Genomic DNA, 15077 nt, shown 5'->3' on the forward strand with positions numbered 1-15077 from the left:
AAAAAAATCTTTTGACTGATTAAAAGATACCTTTATGAGGTATTTCTGTTTCACTAGGTTTTACTCAGTTCATTAAACTGAGGCATAGACAGATTAAATAACATACTCATCTTCAGTTATGTTCAACTGTAGAGGTGAGCAAAACAGAGATGACTGGCTTCCCTCCTCTTCTGTTGGCCTGTGTGCTGTCAGAAAGGTGGTTTCAGAAAGAAATGTTCAATAAACCAGAAGTACTTTTATAACTTCTTGATTCCTGAAACTTGATTATTTTTTCTTCCTTGTTTTTAGGAAAAAGATATTAATTCCCTCTATGAAGTCAAGATGTATGTGGAGCCCAGTGAAATCACCCCCGCAGTGGTATGCTTTAAGAGATATGTTCACACTTACTGTAGACCTCTGAAAATGAGACTTGTTGGTTTCCTGTTGGCAGAAATAAAACGAATTGAAAGCATCAGGCTGCTTGGTTTAAGGGGGGGGACTGGACAACAGAAATTGAAAGGGTGTGACTTTTTTCAAGCTTCTTGCTAAAATTTGTACCCACACGTTTTCTTGTGTGCAAATCCTGTAGAGATTCACTCAGTCTGGGAATTTGGGCACTTTCTTCTCTTGAGTCTGTGGAGGTGATTTGGTTTGTGGGCCTCCAAATTAAATACCTGTGAGAGGGTTTAATTTGAGAAGGCCACATCTTCAAGGAAAAAAATACACCATGAACATTTCTGTATTTGTGGGTGTCTGTGCACTCTTGTTCCATTAGCAAAGATCTTCTGCATGCACAAATAAGTGCAGAGTTTATTCACATGCTTTCTATAAAAATTTGGTGCCTTCGGTCTATTAATGAATTATTAGAATTTTTATCCTTTATATTCTGTTTTAAAAACAAGTGTCCCAGCAAACATTACTTGACTGTAATTCTTGCAGTGCCTGCCTACTTGCAAATTCTCATGAGAATCACCTGCTTGTAAATTTTGTGACTAATTCTTTTTAGTAATTTTTGCTGGTGAATTTGCATCGCTGCTGAAGCATTTGAGTAGGAGTAAATTCAAGATAAAGGTTTAGCTCATCCTGGTGAAACTTTGTCTTCCCAAAGGAAGTGTGATCAGCAGGATTGCTGATGGGGTTTTGAAGTGGAGGTTTTGTAGGCACCTCCGCCTGAAAACTCCAATGTGTTATAAAAATAGAGGATTTATATTTCACTTTGGGTTTTTAAAAATTTTTGGGTTTATGTTTTCTACCTTAATTATGTTGCAGCACCTAAGAAAGATTTTATTTTTTCATTTTCTTTTTTTTCCAAGCTGATACTTGTATAGTACCAAAGTAGCATCACTTACTTCCACCAATAGATGTCACTCAGGAACTTCAGTATTTTGTTTCTAAGCTTCATAACAACAACAAAAAAAATCCAATCTGCCCTATTATTTTTGTTTTAAGATTGCATTATTGATTATTTTCTGACCTGTCCCCTCAGATGACCCCTTTGCTCTGTTTCTCTTAAAGCCTCAGAGAACAGTGAAAGCCTTGTATGACTACAGAGCCAAAAGGAGTGATGAATTGAGCTTCTCTCGAGGAGCTTTAATTCATAATGTCACAAAGGAAAGTGGAGGCTGGTAAGGACAAAGATTCCTCCTGGGAGGACTTCTGGTGACTTTCTAGATGGAGGAAAAAATGAGCTTTGAGTAATAGTTTTTAAAAACTGCCTGTTGTCTGATTGCTGCTTATTAACTGTGCCCTTACAAATCTTTATGCCAGTGTATTAAAAATAAACCAACCCAAACACAAGATCCCCTCATCTTCAATTCTCTTTTCATGCCTTTTTCATTTTTCTATCCCACAGCAATAACCTCAACCTGCAGAACCTCCATAGTGTGGTATATCCCCTATTTTTCCCATAATACCTCCACCCTTCCTGAACATTTGTGTTCTGGGAAGTCATTGCAATCATTGCTCTTCTTCTGTCCTTGCTCTGCTAAGCATTTCTTAAACCCACCTTTTTTAGTGCTCTGTACAGTCTCCTTTCATAACAGGTTTTCTTTTTTAGCTGGCTTGTAAATTGCTTGGAAAGCTTGGGGATCTAATGTTTCCCTGTAGTTTCTACAGGGTAATCAACCACATAATAGTGTTTTTAGTACTGGTGGGGGAAAAAGCCTCTTAAGTCATTAATTGCAGTTTACAGTAACTGTAATCCCTCTGAAATCATCTGTTGCTACAGTTAATGATTGCTTTGTTAGAGCTCTTAGCTACTTCATCATTTATATTTTTGGTGATAGGCAGCTAGACCATCTAGTGTATGGTATTAATGACCAATTTCTTGGGGATTATTGCTTCATTAATAGCCTTTTGAAGCACTTTAACTTTTTTTTCCATTCTCTCTACTTGTCTGTTTAAATTCAGGTGGAAGGGGGATTATGGAGAAAAAGTCCAACATTATTTTCCATCTAATTATGTTGAAGATCTGTCATCTGATAACTCTGCTGAGCTTGAAAATCAGGTGAGGGTAATGGTTTGCTGCATTTCCTTGGCTACCTGCTGAAGTGGAAGTCTGGTTTATACACTCACAATTCCATGTGCTGTGTTTGAGGGAGCAGAATAGAGGGATGAATGCATTCTTCATTGTTCTCTGCTGCTGAATATTTTTGTCAGGACATCCCTTGCTGAAAGCTATTTAAGGAGATAGAATATCTTGAGTTGGAAGGGACCCCCACATATCTATGAATTTATGATAGCTGAATTGGTGAGGCTTTAGGAGATTCTGGTTGTTTCCTGCTAATAAAAATCATGAACAGTTTAGATTTTTCATAGTATAGACTAAAAAATTTAATGCCTGAAACTTAACTAGTTTTCCTCTATAATCACTGTATTAATATTTACAAATAAGAAAATTATATGTCCAAACACACCTTGAGTGGTTTTACTCTCCATAATCAAGTTTTTATGAATAAACCAATCCTATTTGTCAAAATAATCTAAAAAAATTTGGTCCCCTCTCTTGGACAAAGAGCTCTTGAACAAAAGAAAACAGAACTGAACAGTAATAAGTTTTGACATCTTTGGATTTCAAAAATAAAACATTGAATTCTTATGTTCTTCTGAAGCACTTCCAGTGATTTTCCAGAAGTCTTTGGAGAAAACCACAAGTATTACATTTCCTCCCTCCTGGTTATTGTAACCTTAAGCAGAGTTGAAAAAGCAGCAGTTATGTCAAGACAGGAGCTACTACAAAGTAGTCTTGTTTTGACTTCTCTCACTGAAGAGATTCTTGTGTGTTTTTTGGAAACAGGCTTTCAAACATTATGGTGAGCATGCTGTCAGTAAAGCTGAGATTAGATTTAATGGTGCACATTTATTATTTGTTAATGTCCTGTGTGTGTTCACTCAAGAGATTTAGGGTCAGATTTAAATGTTTTTCAGATCATTGAGGACAACCCACTGGGCTCTCTGTGTCGTGGCATCCTGGTGCTCAATACATACAACGTTGGTGTGTATTTTCTGATGCTTATATATGGACTCCTGACCTTTCTCTATTAAGTAGACTCTTTTATTTTAAGCAGGAGAGATTTAAAAAAAAAAACCAAACAAACCCCTCAAACACCTACTTGTATTAATATGGCCAGCAGAATTAATATGTTGAAACTTCGTAATACTAAATGCTGCAATAAATCAACAATGACACCTTAGAAAAAGAGCTGTTGGATTTCAGTATAAATTTCTTGCTATGGTATTATCTAACAGTGAAAATGCCACAAGGAAAACACAAAAAGCCTTTTGTCTTCATTCTGGAACCTAAGAATCCAGAAGATCCATGTGTTGAGTTTGCAACTGATAAAGTAGAAGAACTCTTTGAATGGTACCAAAGTATCCGTGAGATCACCTGGAAAACAGCAGAAGAGGTATTGCAGCAAATTCATCTGTTGTTGTTTTAATAATGTGCTGTTATAAATTTGCAATAGCTTTTGTCTTTAGCTGCCCTACACTGCTAAATGTTTCTCTCACATGGTCCTTCACCCTCTTGCATATTGCTGTTGTCTGCCCATTTTATTGATGCTGTGCATCTTGTTCCATAACCTCTCTGGGGAATAGTACATGAATTAGCATTTTATGTAAATTGATGTTAACAGGAGTTTTCCAGCAGAGTACTGTATTGCACCCTGCCCCTCAGTGCAGTGTGCTTGCTAGGCCAGGGTGGATACCACTACAATTTTCCATCTGGTTACACTGGTTCATCCCAGTGTTGAGCAGCAGAAGTTCTGATGGCAGACTGTTCTTTTCAGAGCTGTGAATCCACCAGTGAGGGTGTGTGAAATCTGAGCTGCTGTTCCCTAAACTCTTCTTGTCCTCTTTGCTAACTCTGTTTTCCAGTGAATGCAGTGGCACTGATAGAGGATTGCTTGGCTAATACTTTATTTGTAACTAATTACCACATTCTGGATTTCCCAGGGCTTCAATAGTAGTATTTCCTAATACTTGCCTAGAGATTCAAGGATTCTGCCTAAGTTTAGCTTCTATGTCCCTCTACTGCCACTGAAAGATATTCTTCAGGACTTGCTGTTCCTGTTCTGATGCACTAATTTACCTCCCTGTAATCTTTTCTAGTATTTAAGAAGTCTTTGTCTTGACCAAAAAATCCTTACTTTGGCTGTGCTTAAGGAAACACTTCTTCTGTTGCTTTTATTCATCTTTTATTAAGTGGGTGATATGGTTGATAGAAAATGTGTTTCAGTGTTTCATGCTCATGGTGTTTATCTGTCATGTGGAGTGGGAGTGCTCTGAGGGTTGTCCTGATCCTATATATAGCAGACAAGTTGATATCTCAAGCAGAGGACTGTAAATCCAGCAAGGAGAGAAGCAACAGGAGCTGCTGACCTGTTGCTGGGGGAGGAGAGATACAGTTCTTGTGCCAGGCTTTCATTTAGAAGTAAAAATGAGAAAAAGAGAAACACGACCTAAAAGAAGTGCCTCCAAATTGAATGTTTTTTATGCTACAACAATGGCTCTTCAGGAGCCTCGCAGCTTTTTCTCTCTCCGTACAGTTGGAGAAGTATTAAACAGTCTGTGTTCAAAGATGCTTTAAAACCCATTTCTGTCAGTTGGGAGGCTTTTCTCACAGCGTGGCCTCCACAAAGTTCACTTGACAGACTGACTGCTGCAAGGGGAGGGGATGAAGATGAGGAAAGGCCCCTGTTGCCAGTACAGTTAAGAGGCTGAATTTTGGGGAAGGAAAAAGCACAGTGAGTTAAGACTGTGCTGCAATGTGATACAGGGGGATTTTTAAATGAGTCTGGTTTTGGACAATGTCTGTTGTGCACAAAAGATAAAACTAAGCTTCATGTCTCTTGTAATCCCTGCTCAGTACTGACACTTGCCATGCTCCCTGGGGTGGCTGTTCCTTGCTCTCCTGCTTGATTATCTCTAGAGGGTTCTGGCTAGGAATGAGCCCATGCCACCAAAAAGTGATCTTTTGCTGCTCAGAGCTCTGGTTACTGTTGAGCAATGTCTGGGAACTGTGGTGGATCACTAAGTACAATGAGGTTTGTACAGCTTTTTCCCAAGGTTATTTCCAAGTCTAAACACTGTATTCCTCTTTCTTTTTCTTTGACTTCAATTTATAATCTGTGGTTCAGTGAGATATTCTGGAAACCTGTGGCTCCCTGGTTCTGATTTTCATTCCTTTTATGTTTGTCGTGTTGGGGGAATTCTTTTGGAAGGCTTCCTGACTGCTGCTGCTTCATGATCTTTGGTGCCAAAGCTAATCACTCTTCAGTATGGGACTCCTCTAACATGTTTTATCCTGTAGCTGCTTCTTGTGCCTGAAAAGCCTCCAGCCCAAATGTCTCCACTCAGGACACGTCCTGCTGCTTTTAGCAGTTCCCAGTCTCTGCTGGCAGGGAACACTGCTCAGCTCCCACAGAGCAGGTGCTTGCAAACGTGGAAGTGGAGAGAGCAGGTTTGGTTCTGGGGATTTAACAAGCTTGCACATGATTTTCCATACAGAACATGATGGGTTTGGTGCACAAATAGAAAACGACATAGGAATGATGCTCAGAGAGTTTGAATTTCACTGTTTGGGAGTTACTAACAAGACTCAAGTTCTGCCAAGGATTATAAATAGATACAGAAACACTTTACTACCCTTTGCATTTTTTCTGCATACATTTGCATTTATATGAGGTATAGGGTTAAGAATGTAACTAAAATTGAGTTGAGTAGAGCCACATTAAAAGAAAAAAAAAACGTTGCCAGGATTCCAGGCATGACTGATCAGGGAAGAACTGAAACCCTTGCTTACAAAACAGCACCTTTGTCCCCACCAAAAAAAACCCTATAAGAACATCCCCAACTAAACCTCAGCATTTGGTTATTACCTGTTCTCTGAGCTGGGTCTGAAAGTGCATTACATCTGTGCAGGTGTCTAAGGTATCAGATAGGAATCTGGGCACCAAAGAAGGCTTTCATTAGAGTGCACCCTGGAGCTACTGTGCCATAATACTCAGTGTTCCTAGAATCTAAACTTCGTTATGTTTTCCAGGAGAACAGGAGGAAATACTGGGAAAAGAATCAGTTAATTGCCATTGAATTATCTGATCTAGTAATCTACTGCAAGCCAACGAGCAAAACCAAGGACAATTTAGGTATTGCCTTTAATATTACATCTGATTTTTACCCTTTTGACTACCTTTACAGATGTTAGTTGGGATTTTAGGTCTGAAGATAAAATCTGTCCTACTGGAAAACAAAGCTCTGCTTCACCCAGGCAGTTTTCAATAGCACTTTGAAATTGTACACCAGGGAACTTGGTGCTGCTCATCTATCACAAAAAGAGCTGTCACAATTTTTAATTAGTTAACTAGAGACACGCTCTCAGATGTATATTCCATGGGGAAGCTCACTAGTTACATTTCAATTGACTTTTTTGAGATTAAAAACTCTGGCTGAACACTTGTGATTTGTTTGTAAAAAACCTTCATAAATAGGTTTACTGTGCATTTGTTAATTTTACTGTAAGAACATGTTTGCCAGGACTAAGCTGTTGGAATGATGTATGGCTTCATAACATGACTGGGCCTGTGTAAGTGAAGCTGTGGATTCTGACACTGAAATATGTACTTTTAATTCCAGTTTTTTGTCATTGCTGCTGGAGAAGCCAGTAAATGTGCCCTTTTTCTTTAAGCTTCTTTGTAAATGTTTTTAATAAGCTGTCACTGCATTTAAGACATTATAATTATAGTTATTTTTTGAGGCATTGGCTGACCCTGGCTCACCCTTTCTTCTCCCCATTTAGACCCAGGAAAAGATGTCTCATTTAAATATGTGTTATAGTGATCAGAAGTACATTATTAGCAATGATGAGATGAGAACATGACTGCAGGCTCTTATCTGCCCTTCTGTAAAGCATGTGGCAGGAAGGCAATTTCAACTTTCAGGCTTGATTTTCAACCATTTTGCCTGAAAACAGTGCCAGTTATTGCATTAAAGGACAAGGCAGAGCAAAGTAAAACAAAGTCTTGGTGAAAATACAGTATAAATGTCAACTTCTTTCTTCCTTTGGTAACCACTCTTCTTCCTCCTCCCCCTGTGTAGACAATCCTGATTTCAGAGAAATCCGTTCTTTTGTGGAAACCAAGGCAGAGAGCATTGTGAAGCAAAAGCCACTGGAGCTGTTGAAGTACAACCTGAAGGGGCTGACTCGTGTCTACCCCAAAGGACAGAGGGTTGACTCATCCAACTATGACCCATTTCGCCTCTGGCTTTGTGGCTCCCAGATGGTGGCTCTGAACTTCCAAACTCCAGGTAATTTTCCCTTTGAAAAAGAATCGAATCCACCTTCTGTGTCACTGTAAATGAGTCCCTTTATGGCCCTTCTGCCTTCTAATCACCATCCTAATTATTTTAACTTCTCTGCAAGAAGCTGAAGAAGTTTGAAATTTGGTTTTTCATGTGTGGGTTGCCATCCAGAGCTGGGCCCCAGAAACAGATCTCCAAAAGCCCTATCTCTGAGCCCAACTGCCCCCAAGCCCTAAAAGATTTATTTCACTTTCATCTCTTGGTAGAAAGCAAGCAGATATATTTCAAGTGAGTTTCAGAAGAATGAATACAGCCAAAGGAAGGCTGTATTCCACTTCATGGTGAGGGCCAGCTAGTTTGTGATACACTGATAGGAAGCTAACTGGGATGGAGATGGGATTTTTTGGGATTGGAATTGGTGAAAAATGGCCTGATAGGTTCAGTTACTGAAGGAACAGTGTCTCCCATCTTTCCAGCTCCTTCTGATGAAGTGGTGACCAGAAAGAATTGCAGAGAGGAGCCATTAATCTGGTATTTCCTTAGCTTTATTCCAGACTATCTTGTGCTGTGACTGTTTCACTCTCTCCCCAGATAAATACATGCAGTTGAACCATGCCTTGTTTTCCCTGAATGGACGCACTGGCTACGTGCTGCAGCCAGAGAGCATGAGAAATGAGGAGTATGACCCAATGCCAAATGACTCCAAGAGGAAATTGCAGATGATTATGACAGTTAGGGTAAATCTCTTTTGTAAATTATATTTTTTACAAGTCATAAATCTCTATAAAACTAAAAATAAAGCTATTATGTTTCAGAGCAAGATCTGACAGGTTGTCAAAATACTGTTTTTAAATGTCAGTGTGTGAGAATAAAACTAACTTCACTGGTTCCTGAAAAGAAATACATGTCTTTATCATGCTAATGAAGAACATGCTATAGGACTGAAAACACAATCCTGGGATGATTTTGTGTAATTGCTAATAAATATATCAAATTAACTAACTTGAATTTCTAATCAAACGAGTTCTTAGTAGAAAGGTCCTATTGGAGATTGATTAGCAGCAGACTAACTAGTTCAGGGATTTTGAGTGTGAAAGAAAGATAGTTATAATGAAATATAAAACCTAAACAGAAAACCTAATAAGCTGATCCCCCACTTCATATTTAATACACTATGACTTAATCTGAATGTCATTCTCATTTTTCTTCAAGAGATGAATTTATGATTGGAAAATGTTGCCATCTTGACTGGGTGCCAAACAGGGCTGAACTTGTTTCTGTTTTCAATTGCTATGCAGTAAGACAGGTTCTTTAAAAGTATTTTTTCTGAGAAAAAAGAAACACATTAATTACTCTTCACTACAGTTTAAAGGTGAGGTAAACAGGGCCTGTGAATGCAAAGCAGAAATGTCTTGAAATGGGTATGTAATAAACACAGAAGAAAGATAACAGAACTTGTGCTCCGGGCTTGGCCTGGAGCTGCACACTGTGTGTAATGAATGTCAGCTACATTGTCTTTTTTTTCCTTACAATGAAAATCATTGAGTTACCCAGACTACTGGAGAGGTTGTTATTGTTGGCACAGATAATACATGCAAACGTATTCAAGAGAGAGAATGTGTGCTTTTCCATGTTCTGGATTTTCCCCCCTTTTGTTCTGTTGGCTACCTTCTGTTAGCAAAAATGATATCAAGTTTCCTTTGGAGGTGGTTCTAATTTACAGTTGCTTTGCAGGTTTTGGGTGCTCGTCATCTCCCTAAACTTGGTAGAAGCATTGCCTGTCCCTTTGTAGAGGTTGAGATTTGTGGGGCTGAATATGACAACAGCAAATTCAAGACAACAGTTGTGAGTGAGTATCTGTGGGTTTCTGTGTTGCAGGGATATGGTTCTACTTCAAGGGTACTTAAACAAAGTGAGCAGAGGATGAACATTGCAGGGGGAGTAAGTTAACTGTAGCTCTAGACTGATGAGTCACAAACTCTTGTTCTTTTTCTTATCATGGGGCCTGTTAATTTGAGAAACTTCAATGTATATCAAATTTAGAAAAAAACAGTACTATTGCAGTTTGGGAAAAAAAAAAAGACCCATTCTGTTATGTTGTTGCACATGCATAAGTTTGTGCCTTTGCATATTTTAAAAAAATACTGTCTTGGGAGTGCCTCCAACAGTGCTAGTCAGTTCCCAAAAGTCTGGCCCAAATGGGGAGTTACTACTGTGAGCTCCAGACTGTGTTTATTTAAACTGAGGTTCTGAGACTGGCACCCCATGGAGGCAGCTTGGGTGTATAGCACTGTAAAATATTTTAACTTGAAATGCATTAGAAGTTTGATCAAAGCTTAGTCCTGGGGAGTTCTGGATAAGGAATGTGTGTGTGTGTGCATGAACTTAAGTGTGCTGAAATGGGCAATATTTCAGCCACTTCATATTTCACCATTTCATGCTTATGGATGCAACACTGTTCCTCTGGTAAAAAACAGGCTCTGGTTATGATTATCCAAACCAGTGACACCAGTGGAAAATAACCACAGCATCAGGAGCAGAATGTGCATTGTGGCTCCTCAGTACTTCAGAGAAGATTATTATTTAAACTTTCTGTGAGAAGTGACCAAGAGTTTAGAAAGCAAACTTCCTGGCTGTGTCACATAAACCAAATCTTGGTGTTCTGTGCATAACTACAAAAATTGGACCAGGGTACATGAGTATTCCTAGAGCTTTTCCTGCTTTCTCTTGGATATGGAACATGAGGCTTATGAATGTGAGAAATTAGCTTTTTCTTCTCTTTACAAATACATGTCCTAGGAGGTTTTATATGTTTGAATACAAATAATAGCTTTTCTTCATGGATTTTCATCCCTGCCAAGTTTCCTCCCACCCCCACCACCAAGTAAACAAATACAAACTTTCTGAAGCAAGGTTACAACGTGAGACAGATGGCAAATAGGATTTTTGGGCTTCTGTATCCTTAGAAAACTTCCTGGGATACACACTCATATGTGAATGAAGTGAAATTATTGCTTCATACTGCAAATGTTTCCTTTTCATTACAGATGACAATGGCCTTAATCCAATTTGGGCACCTTATGCAGAGCAAGTGAGATTTGAAATTTACGACCCAAATCTGGCGTTCCTGCGCTTCGTTGTTTATGAGGAGGATATGTTCAGTGATCCCAACTTCTTAGCACATGCCACTTTTCCCATCAAAGGAATCAAATCAGGTGAGATCAGCAGCTATAATGAGGTGTTGTTGAGCATTACTGAGCTGTGCCTTCCTCTCTGATGCCAGACTCCCTCCTGCCTGGCTGAAGCTCCTTCCTCTGGCTTTACTTTTCAAGAGCATGTGAAATCAGGTGTTTCTCAATTTTGCCAGTCTTGCCTTTTGCTTCTCTGCAATTGCCATAGTAGAGCCTGCTCTCAGCAGAGGAGCATTTGAGCACTGAAGAACGTTCAAAGTGTGCACCATTCCTATGACTGCGAATTTCCCCTTGATGGATTCTGTAATTGCCCTTTGTTTTCCTTCCCCTGGCCCAGGTTTTAGGTCAGTTCCTCTCAAGAATGGCTACAGTGAAGATATAGAGCTGGCCTCGCTGCTGGTGCACTGTGAGATGCAACAAGTTCTGGTGAGAAGCTCTGGGGGTTGTTGTGTGCACTTAGGGTGTCTGTTACCAGTTCTTTGTGGGAACCAGGAACTGAGGATTCAGTTTTCTGTTCTGTGTCTGATGTGCTGTTGTCAAGCATTTCTTCTGCAGGTACTGGGGAACACAAATAGCACAAATTGAGTTCCTCTCCCTCTGGGTGGACAGATTACACGGTTGTTAAAAGAAATAACACACAAACAAAGCCTCATTACCTCCAATAGTTTTTGCTGTAACAGCATGGTCGTTGTCTTTCCTTGTTAACTGACTGATGCCATGCAAAGCTAGCTAAAATCAGCTTTGGTTTCATAGATTAATCTTTTTGTTTTTAAAGGTCCTACATAAAAAGAAATCACTTCAGCAATAGAAGGTAGTAATTTCTCCTAGTATTTCATTAAAATAAACAACCCATCAAGTAGAAGACCTATCTGGTTCTTAAAGAACTGCTAATCTCCTCCTTTTAAGCCTCTCTGAACACCTACTTGAAATAGTAGTATTTTAAAACACATGGGGGAAAAATAATGATGCTCATGAATCCAGGCATTAAAGCAGCTGATCTGTGAACAGTATTTGTTGGTGTTCCAAGGGTGCTGCTGTATATGTTGATTTGTAGGATATTTTTCAGACTCTTTCTCAATAATATATTACATAATTTAAATACACTTGTGATATGATGAAAGTTTAAAGATGCTTCTGGGAAGTGGCTATTTCAGGGTGCTTTCCAGCACCCTTCTGATTCAGAGAAAAAGAAATTTCAAGTTCTTATTTTTAGTCTGTCAAACCATTCAGGCCCACGCTGCACTTCACACTAGTGACATTATTTTCCTGATTGAAACATCAGCTTCTGTGAACTCTAAGTCATTATGTCTCTGGAGGGACTTGTACCTGCAGTTGCATACACTGAACTGGAAATTTCTGAATTCAGTCACATTGTTCTTCCCAGAGGAGTGGAAGCCTTTTTCAAATATTCTTTGTGGAGGTTTTTATGAAGCCCCCTTATAACACCTGGTGTAAAATGACAGTGTGTGCAATGACAGTGTTTGAAAGCTGTGGTAGGTTCTCTAAGTTCCTTCTGTGGGCCAGCCAAGGGATCTGAGAGCAGGAGAGGATCAGAAGCTGAGACCAGGGATGTGTGTGTGTGAAGAGGAGACCTGTATCCTTTCAAGATAATATTTAAATTGCTCATATTTCAGTGACTCAAGTCTCATAGGGGAGGCCTGGTAAATTGCTGGTTCTGGGCTTGATCCCTTAGAGAAAACTGACAAAGTCATCATTGCCTAATGCTGAGCATGGACATCACTTGTGGATACATTGCAAACCCCTCCTGCTGTGGTTTCTCTTCAGGAATCCAGATCATTATTGCCTGGGGCAGGAGCAGCTCTCAAATGTTGTTCATAGCAGCAGTCTGTCCCCCAATCTGTCAGCACTGACTCCTTTGACAGTAGCACATTTCACACTCTAGAATGCCCTTCTGCTTGTCAAGCCAAATGAAGATGCAGCTCAGCTCGGTGTTTTTACAATGCCTCGTGGCAATGCAGTGCAGGACAACTTCCAAAAACTTCCTTTTGTTTGGCAGCCTGCAACAAGCCCAGACTCACCACAGTTGTCAACTCTAGAACTTTTGCCAGGTCATTCATGAAGCATCAGAAAACATCAAGGCTTCCTCTGTTCCTCTGCTTCTTTTTAAGAAGTCATGGCCTTCCATAAAATAATGACATTTAATAGCAGGCGTTCCATAAATAATGCCATTTAACAATATCTGCTTATATACAGAGCCCATCTGCATGTGCTTGGAGATGAAATACAGAATTGTAATGAGGAATTACAGATGGCTGTGAAGTTTATCAGGAATAGTAAAGCAAAAACATTTTAGACATAAATATACACATTTGTGAATTATTGTGTGGGGCCTTAGTTGCTGTACAACTTAAACATGTTTTTTGATGTTGTAGGAATCATACTATACTGAGGTGGTTGTTGCACTTAAAGGCATGTCTTATTTGCTTGAAAATTTATTTACTTCCTTCAGAAAGTGCATGTACTTCTTCAGCTTTGTCTGACTACAGTCAGCCTCAATGCTATATATGTTCGTAACTTCAAAATTGAAGTGGACATCTTAAAATACAATTTAAGCTGTACCTTTGTGGATACATTTATTTACAGGAACTAACCACTGTACATATGCATCTTGATGATTACACCTGCAAATTGATAATTAGCAATCTGCATTTCTTTTGTGATTTGGGAATACAAAGTTTCCTACCCCTTTACAAACAAAAATTAAATAAATTATCTTTAAGTCTTAATCAGCAGTATAGCAGTGAGGCTGTTTCAGTTGCTCCAACCCATGCCTGCAGAGGAATGTATTTCAGGAGGTAAAAAGGGTTTAGGAAAGGATCTTGTTGCTGTAACTGAAACCTCTTGGGTATGTTGCTAAGCTATCAATTTTCCTAGATCTGTACTGAATGCAGAAAGAGGCATTCTTATTAGTATGCTGCCTCTGAAAATGTTTGGATTTATTACATTTATTGATTGCATGTCATTTCTTGTAGAAGGAGTATCTTGTTTTGCTGCTGATGTGAAAATTAAGACTTCAGTCCTGCCAGTTCTGTTCCCCACTAGTGACTCTATAAAGAGGCAGCTTTTGCATCCAAAGTATTGAAGTATTAAAATAATTTGAAGTCCTAAAGGGAATCATGATGATTGCTTATGGTTGTAAAATATTTTGAGACCTTCTACTGTGGGCCACAATAGAAACTCAGACCTACTCAGTTCCTTTGCAAGTACTGAATTGCCATAGTCACATAAAAATACAGGATCTGTCCTTCTTTCTTGGTACATCTGAGTATTTGCTGCTGTAAGGGGTCCTATTTACCAGTCAGTATTTTGACCTTTAGTCTACATTTCAATAGAAAATCCCCAGGATTTTCACTTTGTCACATGATAGGCAAATATGATGGAAGAGCCAAAACCTAAACATTTAAAAGTGTATTTTTAATATTGTTATAATCTGATAAGCCATCATGATGCACTATTTTCTGTTCTTTCCTCAACAGACTGTTAAGGAAAGATATTCCAGTAGAAGTATTTAGATACACAAATTTTATGATCTGTGCTAGAATGTCCCTCATGCCCCTGTCAGAGGGTATGGCTGGTCTTACTGTGGGGCTGAGGGTTTTTTTTAGTGCTTTCTAAGTTAGTTTGTTTCCAGAAACATTCTATAAACATCCAATCAAACTAATTTTATAAAATGTTCCATGCAGTTTTAAAATATGGTTAGGAAAACAAAGTCATCCCCCAAACTCTGCTGGTTCTGTATCATTTTGGGAATGATTTTTACAAATCACCTTGATTTCCAATGTTCCTTTGAAGGAAAGTGAAGAGGAGCTTTATTCCTCCTGTCGGCAGCTTCGGAAGCGCCAGGAGGAGCTGAACACCCAGCTGTTCCTCTATGACAGCCACATGAACCTGAGGAACCCCAACAGGGATGCAATTCTGAAAGAATTCAACGTCAATGAGCACAAACTACAGATTTATCAAGAGACTTGCAACCGCAGGTGGGTTGATGATCATTCTCCTTTCCAAGGCAGCTCTGTCTAGACAGGATTTATGGTAAAGAAACCTCAGCCATACCAAAGGGAGCATCTACAGAGTGGTGAGGGCAGAATG

General features: G+C 39.2%; 1 protein-coding gene across 1 annotated transcript in view; it reads left to right on the forward strand.

Moving 5' to 3' along the window:
* The window catches only part of PLCG2 (phospholipase C gamma 2), a 55835-nt gene that overhangs the window by 37573 nt on the left and 3185 nt on the right, over positions 1 to 15077 (forward strand). Inside the window, exons 21-32 of the mRNA XM_059481538.1 lie at positions 289 to 357; positions 1495 to 1604; positions 2389 to 2485; positions 3406 to 3472; positions 3727 to 3884; positions 6521 to 6623; positions 7573 to 7782; positions 8368 to 8513; positions 9511 to 9625; positions 10824 to 10991; positions 11305 to 11393; positions 14781 to 14965. Coding sequence (XP_059337521.1) covers positions 289 to 357; positions 1495 to 1604; positions 2389 to 2485; positions 3406 to 3472; positions 3727 to 3884; positions 6521 to 6623; positions 7573 to 7782; positions 8368 to 8513; positions 9511 to 9625; positions 10824 to 10991; positions 11305 to 11393; positions 14781 to 14965 — 1517 coding nt within the window. The remainder of the gene's footprint in view (positions 1 to 288; positions 358 to 1494; positions 1605 to 2388; positions 2486 to 3405; positions 3473 to 3726; positions 3885 to 6520; positions 6624 to 7572; positions 7783 to 8367; positions 8514 to 9510; positions 9626 to 10823; positions 10992 to 11304; positions 11394 to 14780; positions 14966 to 15077) is intronic.

This window comes from Ammospiza nelsoni, chromosome 13 (assembly GCF_027579445.1).
Source record: "Ammospiza nelsoni isolate bAmmNel1 chromosome 13, bAmmNel1.pri, whole genome shotgun sequence".
Classification (NCBI taxonomy): Eukaryota; Metazoa; Chordata; class Aves; order Passeriformes; family Passerellidae; genus Ammospiza; species Ammospiza nelsoni.